This window comes from Alosa alosa, chromosome 4, assembly GCF_017589495.1.
Source record: "Alosa alosa isolate M-15738 ecotype Scorff River chromosome 4, AALO_Geno_1.1, whole genome shotgun sequence".
Classification (NCBI taxonomy): domain Eukaryota; kingdom Metazoa; phylum Chordata; class Actinopteri; order Clupeiformes; family Clupeidae; genus Alosa; species Alosa alosa.
In genome coordinates, this window is record NC_063192.1 from 30,115,188 (window position 1) to 30,123,670 (window position 8,483).

General features: G+C 43.1%; 1 protein-coding gene across 1 annotated transcript in view; it reads right to left on the reverse strand.

Annotated features, from left to right (window-relative positions):
* Positions 1-6,931, reverse strand: part of LOC125293334 (low-density lipoprotein receptor-related protein 1-like) — a 117,912-nt gene extending 110,981 nt beyond the window's left edge. The window contains 1 exon segment of the mRNA XM_048241203.1: positions 6,354-6,931. Coding sequence (XP_048097160.1) covers positions 6,354-6,429 — 76 coding nt within the window. The 5' untranslated portion in view covers positions 6,430-6,931.
* Between the last annotated feature and the right edge of the window lie 1,552 nt (positions 6,932-8,483).

An 8,483-nucleotide genomic window follows, 5' to 3' on the forward strand; every position in this document is an offset into this window, starting at 1 on the left:
AATCCGTGAATTAGTGAAACACACTCAGCATACAGTGAACACACAGTGAGGTGAAGCACACACTAATCCCGGCGCAGTGAGCTGCCTGCAACAACAGCGGCGCTCGGGGAGCAGTGAGGGGTTAGGTGCCTTGCTCAAGGGCACTTCAGCCGTGCCTACTGGTCGGGGTTCGGACCGGCAACCCTCCGGTTACAAGTCCGAAGCGCTGACCAGTAGGCCACGGCTGCCCCAAGGTCGTCATCTAGAGAGCTTGTCATTTAAAGGTTACCAGTCATTTCTCTTCCATCAATTTGCCTTACTCTTTAACTACAGCTTGTGAGAAGAACGATCTAATTCTGGACCTGACTATATAAAGTTGAAGTTGAAAGACTATAAACATGAAAGCATGATCGGGGAGATAAGAAAAACGAAAGGCTTGTCAGACTAAAATGGAACTGAAACCATTGGCAACAGTAAGTGGTGGCAGAAAATGTGGCACCAAATGAAATTATGCAACTCTTAGGTAAATGAAATGTGTCAAATTGGACATGCATACATGTTTTTTTCTTCAACTGTTATCAGCCTCTATGCATAGATAGGTCCTTAAAATGCATATAATCCTTCAAATCAACAGTTACTCTTTTTGTTCATCATCCTGTCTGTTTCATCAACCTGGTGCACTGGTGACGATCAATTGTCCTAGGTCTGGTTGCAGAACCAACTTGCCATTTCATCCCTGGACTGCATTTACACATTGGCCCGTCCTGCTAAATGACCAAAGCTTTTCACATGTGAGAGTGCATGTGTGAAAAGGGTTAACTCGAGAAGCAGGCAGAGGGCAGTTAAGGTGAGCTGAACGGCTCTTGACCCTCTCCAGACAAGCGCGGAACAACCCTCTGCAGCACACACAGCAAGCCCCATCATTCCAAAGGCAGCGAGCCGTCAGGCCCGGGCCTGTGGTCGTCCCCCAGGCTCCAGGTGAAGAGTTCACAGACAGGGGGGAGAGGGGGGGAGGACATAGGGTGGCAGTCACACAGGCGATGCTCACACATTAGTGCTGGATATCAAGCAAACATGGAAACTGGTCGCAACATTTGACCAGCTATGTTTGCACTTCACGTTAAAAAGAAAATGATGGGGTGGGGGGGGGGCGTGCTGATCTGAGAAAAGGTAAATTAACAACAAAACTAAGCCTACACCTGTGCCCAAGTGATCCATTCAGTCTTTACAGCTGCCCTGAGTGGTGTATTCATGTATCACACATATTGAACAAAATATCTGATAACCACATGTAGTTTTGTGAGATTTCTCCTTTTCATAAAACAAGGCAAACCCATGCAACTGTTTGCCAACACCCACCTAAATCTGTTCCCCTCTGCACACCAAGCTGCTCCACTGTGTCTGAGGCAATACTGTAGTGTGTACACACTGACGATGGTCACAGAAAACACCAATTACTGGAACACCCCACAATACCCACCCCCGAGCCTCACCTCTTGCCTCACCAACATCAACAAACATCCTTTCATGCCCATCCTCTTAACCCCCACACTCAAGAGACATGGAGACATTTCCTCTAATCTGGCTTTAGCCTGAAGTCTCCAGGCTGCCTGTGCCACACAGCTGGGGGAGAGGGCTGCTGAAGGGGCGGTGGAGAGAGGGGATCTTTTTGCCGTTGTTGGTAAATCTCCCACTGTGAAACATAATGATATTACACGTCCCTTTTCCTTGGGCTACGGGCACAATCCCTGCTTGGCTGCAATCACAGAACATAAAGCTGGCTTTCGTCTTAGCCGCCGACTCGCTGGAGAGCCAGGTAAGCCCCTGCGAGAACGGGCAAAACGTGCGCACGTGGGTCTGCCGTTTGTCCGCCTGTAATGATAAACAATAAAGTCGACGAGCTGGGTATTCTGAGCAATAAAGCACCAGCTGGACTGAATGCAGCCCTTGATTGAGGGCACTGTCTGCTGGATGACAGAGTCATGAGGGACCGGAGATGTGATGTTGATGGCGTGGTAGAGGCCGGATTCCTCCGGCGTATTTATTTTTTGTCTTCTTAAGGCACTGTTTATGAATGAAAGCCAAAACCGAGATGAAATACAGCGACAGACAGATGGATCAACAGCGTTTCAAGCCCTTGAGGAACGCAATCACTTCACTTCCTCAAAACAAATCAAGATTAAACAAATGGAGCAGACAAGCGGGGAGGGGGGCAGTGTGTATATTTAAATTAAGTTCCTGTCATCAGAACCCGTCTTAATAATACACAGCCAAAAATAAACAAGGTAGTGTAGCTGGAACTACTTTATCTGATTTATAGTTATGTAATAGTTATGCATCACAAAGATTACATAAGCAAGTATGTATATTTTGCATCCACATGGATAAAAATAGCAACAAACCAACACTTATAATTAACTGCTTTGATGCAGGTCTAATGCTGGGGATTCATATTTCTACAAAAACAAGGCCAGAGGGATGCTATGGAGTTTGGATGAGGGGGATTATATGGTAGCAGTGGCCAGAGTCTCTACACTGCTTAAGGACATCCATGGTGTCTCTTTAATTGGCTGATGGGGTGCAAAGGATTGAATAGGATGGTTTGTGTGAGTTTGTGAGTGGGAGAGGATTGCTACACTAATCCCAAACTATTAGCGAGTTGCCGGGTCTTTCTGCTGTACGCACAACAAACAGTCCATCTCAGCTGAACAGGCAGAGCCAACAAAATCAGGTTATTTCTAAGTGTGCAGCTTACGCTGCATTTGAGCGAAATAGGCTTATGTTGTAAACCTTCATTATTTATCTTTAAATAAAAGCTTCCCTTATATGGTGACAGCCAACTTTTCAGGAAGGGATGGTGTGAATGTACAAAAACACATTCTCTCTGTGGAGCTGGACTCTGTTGTGATAAATCCCAACGCACTGGTGTGAGCAGATTATGACCATTTCTGGTAGAAGTGGTGGAGTAAGGAACCAGCATCTTGTTATGACCCAGCCTGCTGCTTGTCATAGGCAGACTGCGAAATGAAATGACGCAGACCTGCACCCTGTCTTCACTGAGACAAACTGGTCTGCGGAGGTAGACTGCTATGTCCACTACAGTCCACCAGTTAAACACATACAAATATCCAGGAATGCAACAAATTACCAAGATAATATCTCTGATAGCACGGCCAGGAGCAGACCCATCCAAACAGAATGGGAATGACTGCATTGCTCGTCGGCATCCAAAGCTTTCTCCATCATTCTGTCCAGTGCTGTCTTTTTTTTTCTTTTACATTCAGCTCCGTGAAACTCCAGCACCTCAAAAAGAGAAGACCCTGAAATAACTTCAGTATAGGCCTTTGACCTCTGTTTAGGCGATTCATCTCACAGCCCTCGCGCCAACCAGTCAACTAGCGGAGATCCTGACAACACCCACATGTTTTGGCACGAGAGAGCAACGGCTGACTAACTGCTCTTCTCCCCCCACAACCCCAAACTTCTCTGAATTCTATCGACTTGTACGCTTGGCTCCACTTGACTTTGCCGACTGACTACTTGTCTGTGGCCAGGCTTAATCTGGCGTACAACCATAAACAAACACACGCTGCTTGCATTTGAGGGTGCCTGTATAGTAAACTTTGCCATTGACTTATTTTATATAATTCTACCAATAAGAGTATTGACAGCAATTTTGTTTTGGTTTTACTTTATTGACCAACTTCTTTCTGGGAGACTGAAGTAAGGAGACGAACGCAGTGGTGGGGAGGGGAACAGAGGGCTGCCCTCCCCCGTGGTCCCATATACATCCTGGATTAATGGCATTTCACTGGCCAGATGTTCTGCTGCGGATGGAGGAGGTGGGAGGAGCAGCCCACTCCTCTTCAGGACTGAGCCCCAGCCTCCCCTCCTCACCAGAGACTTCAGCTATTTCCTCCCCTTCTTCTTCTCCTCCTAGCAGCCAGGCAAAGGGCTGTAACAAATACTAACGCTACGTCTGTATGGAAAGGGCAACTGCATTCTTTAGAGACAACTCCCAACAGGACAAATCCATCCAGGGGTTTGCTGATGCTGACAGCTGTGCTACATTAGTGCAAGACACAGAGATTTGCATTCAGGCAGCAGAACAACTCTGAGAAGGACGAAACGATTTAAAAACACATTGGATTTTTTAAAGAGAAATCCCCCACTATTCATGCCTATCCACATCCTTTACCTATAAACCGTGCAGGCTGAAAAGCAAACAAAGTCAGCTGATGCACTGGCAAATCTTGTGAGGCATGATATTAAAACATAGAGTGAAGGATTACGAAATGACACCGATATTAACTTTGCTAAGTAGGCTGAAACTTGGACTAGTGAAAGAGATTTCCACTTGTTAGATTTCCACTTGTACTTTTGAACATAGAAATGATGTATTATTTATTACTATACTGCCATTAAAATACACACCCACCATGATGGTGATTGGGAAGTAGCCACACTTCTCCTTGTTCTCCACTTAATATCACTTGCAAATAAATATCTATGACACATCACATCTTGAATTAGGAGGGTAGAGAATCTTCTAGTATATAAAAAATAATAAAATAGTCAGTCATTTTGTTAATAGGCTACACCAAACTACGTATTTGTTAACTGGTCCTCAGTGGCCCAAATGCATATGTGCATAATTTATGGAGATGTAACAGCCAAGTATGTGGAGTATTTCTGTTAGGCGTTCAGTGGGCTAACCATCACAATTTTCTATAGCAAAGCTCAGTGAATCTTACATGGCATGCCACTGTACAATTGATGTCCTAAACACAAAATGGCTTGGCCAATGCATACCCCATTTGCAAATGATAATGATTTCGCGGCAATTGACATAAAATGTTTTAGGCCTATGCTATGTTTGGATTGGATATTGTCGTCTCAAACAGAAATTCCCCAGCTCAAAGAGAGGGCATCATCTTGAAATTGTTCCACTAATATCCTACAGGCTACTCAGCCATTAGTCAACAGGAACTATAGCCTACCACACTGAAAAACTGAGGAGCAGTTGGTAGCTAAGCAGCTGGTACGTCAACGCATCAGTGGTCAATTCTGCTACTTTGTATCGGATAGCTGAGATTGATTAATTCAATACAGCAACAATATAACGCCACAGTTAAAAAGCAGACTATTTCAGTGTTGCCACTGCGATAGGGACGGCCATTAAACAATACGTGGTGTATTTTGATGAGGGTCTTTCACACCCGGCGCTTTCAGGTGCCGGTTGAGCCTTCAAATGCAAATAGCCGACCCCGTGAATTCAGGGACTACTCCAAAAGGCCATAGATCTTCATTGTCCACCCAGTGACCCGATGAAAACGGCAAATGTTGAGTGAATTTAAGTCTAAATAAACAAAACAGCCGTACAAGATGCAATTCACCACGCTGGATTGTGTGATTTGAGACCATTCGGAGACAAGGCTACACACCTCGGATAGCTTAGACTACTTGATATATGCAAGTTTAATCAGCTAGAGGTTTTAACATCCAGTTATTAAGCTACACTAGGGCAAGGTAAAATATAAGTGGCCTGAAGTGTCCGCGATTGCAGTGTGATCAAGCGAGGGAAAGGTTTCAGGCACCTCGATTGCCAGAGAAACGATTGCGCCGTGGCGACATCGGTGTTGTGAAACATGCAGGCCGTTGCATTTCATTTGGAATTAGTTTATGCTTTCCGGACCAAAAAAATCAATCTAAAATAAAACAATCGTATCGATATATTGCAAAACACACTCTTCATTCAAAAATTATCTGTCTTGATGTTTGCATGCATGACGTTGTTTCATCACCACGTCTGCAAGATAGAGCTGGTCATCCAAACAATAAAATAGGCTACATTAAAATCAATCGTCGCGTTTTCAGTCCACCTACAAACTGATGGGATTTCTGGCCCTGATTTATCTTTACCGTTTAGGTCTGTTGTATTTTAAACTATCTGGCGCTGGATGTTATGTGTTGCTAGTTAGCAAACAGAATATGCATGCATTGTCAACAATGTGTGGAAAGACGCAACACAAAGTGTTGTGATCCTATACACAGGTGGTAAAGAACGTTTAGATATGGGGTGAAAAAAAGTTATAGCCAAAGCTAGTATTGAGAATTATCTCAGTATAAGGAGAAACACTGTAAAGAACCTGTCCATTTTCCCCAAGTGATACAATTGATCAGGTTTCAATGGAAAGAGTTAAGATGGTGTGTTATGGCTCATGTAGACTGTAACTGTTTATTTGTTTGCCTTGGTAGGCTCGTCCTACATGCTGTTCTTGTTGAATGTTTAATGAATGCAATGCACACTTATGACAATAAAGTGCACGATGCATTCCATTAAATGCACATTAAATCTTTGTAAAGCTACTTACCATCAATTGCTCTTACAGGAGCGAGAACCCCCAGACTGAGTACAAATCCAAGGAAAAGCAATCTCATTGCCCACATCTCTGAAATGAAATATGCCAGTGCTTGTTGATATGCAGAGAGCGTTGGTTAAAATGATAAATTTCAAACGTTGGATTCAAACACCTCATCCGAATCTCTAAAATGGACCGTTCAGATTTCCTTCTTTGCGCCTTCCAGCAGCACCCACTCCAAGTGGCTAGCAGAGGTAGGTTAGCTAATCAGGCAGGAGTATGAGTAACATACAAATTTTCTTCCGATAAAAGGCTCTGGGAGCCTTTAGAGGCGACTGGTTGTGCTATAGCACCGTCATGAATGTTGTTTGTTGTTCATTCCCAGCATGCTAAATAAAACTGCCTTTAAATTTCTGTTATAGTCACATAGGTGACCTAACCATTCCGATGAAGAAAAAAAAAAAAAGAAAAAATATAAAAGATATTCTTTTCAGCGTCCCTGACAGCAGTGTGCTGAAATGCTCTTTGGAAAAACAAAAAATTAAAAAGCAAACACCGCCTATGCCTTCTCTTCACCACCGCCTCTGATGCTGGTGGTTCCAATTTGAGTGAAGGGTGAACTGGAGCTGCTCCACAGTTGACTGCTATATGACGTCACCCATTTCAATGGACAACCAACGCGGCAGTCCCTCTGCGCACGCGTTTGTGGCTTCTCTGTTGTATACTCCTGTTCCATTGCTTAGACGGAAGCTATTTTACAGGACAGCCATCTTGGCTCAAAATGTATTATTTTCTACTCTATAATAATCGATTACTTATATATGTCCCTTTTTGTTATATTTTCTCCCGCTTATTTTCACTCCAACAACAATGGAGTTGCACATAGGCTTAAGTTCCAATTAATTCCGATTAGTTCCAACTCGCCTGCATAGGCAAATATCTAGTTTTATTTAAGCTAAGACGTTTTTAATTTATTTCATAATTAGAAATCCTTATGTAGCCCACTAGAGCCAGGCTATTAGGGCTATTGTTGGAAATGTGTCAACTCTGAATATCAGTGATGTGACTTTATGCCTATTAATAGCCTACATAGGCCTGGGCATATTTTGTAAAGCTGGTCATCCTGTGAAAGTCAATTATTGGAATGGAATAACAATAATATCCTACCAGAAACACACACATGCAATTTTGATCCGATGAAAGCTTTGTTTTTACGAAACACAAGCTTGGAACATGCCCTCTAGCGTCAATCCGTTTCTCACTTTGTAATCTACCACTCTGTGAACCTACCACAAAACAAAAGAAGAAAGATTTCCCCCCGGTGGTAAAAGGAAGTTACTACAATCACCGTCCATTTTTGGAAGTATTTTTGGCGTTTTAAAAATTATGATCAAACAGTCTGTGTTGTGTGTTTTCCTTTGCATTTTAAAAATCAGTTGGCCTAGTCTAATATTGTCAGTAAAAACGTATAAATAAAATAAAGAAAAGCTATTTTTGAAGCATAAGTCTTCATTTCAACTGTCAATGTGTTTACAGGTTCATATCTACAGCTGGCACTGATGTTACTCTACCTGCTGCAGATGTTTTTATGAACATACTTTTATGAACATAGACAAATAAGCTATCCTTTGATGATACCCATTAGATGTTCTCATTCCTTCTCATTAAACAAATGTCCTTACTGTAGAAAGGTTACTAAAGTTTGGAGTACACCCCAACTCCACTCAACCAAAAGGCATGCCAGGAAAATCCACCTCACTAATGAGAGGCTTCAGAACAGAAGGAAGAACACAAGGTCGCTTCATGTCACAAACACCACTGAGGAGTTGCCGGGTTCCTCAATTATCTTAGTTTCCTAACCATGGTAGCCTTAAAACAAGCTGACAAAATGTGTTACACCCCACTGAGGTCATGTTGATAATGATAATGGTGAAGGCAACGGTGACTGTGGACCACAGAGCGCATGCACACAAGAGGAAACTCTTGACTTCCACCTGGCGCAGGTCTGCATTAAATTAAAGGATTAAAGGCAAATTAAATTACAGGTCAGTAAGGAGAGCTCAAGTCACATCCTACCGCTGATGAAAAGCATCCGTAAGCCCAGTGGTCACCAACACAAAGCTTCACATTTCTCTGATCTGT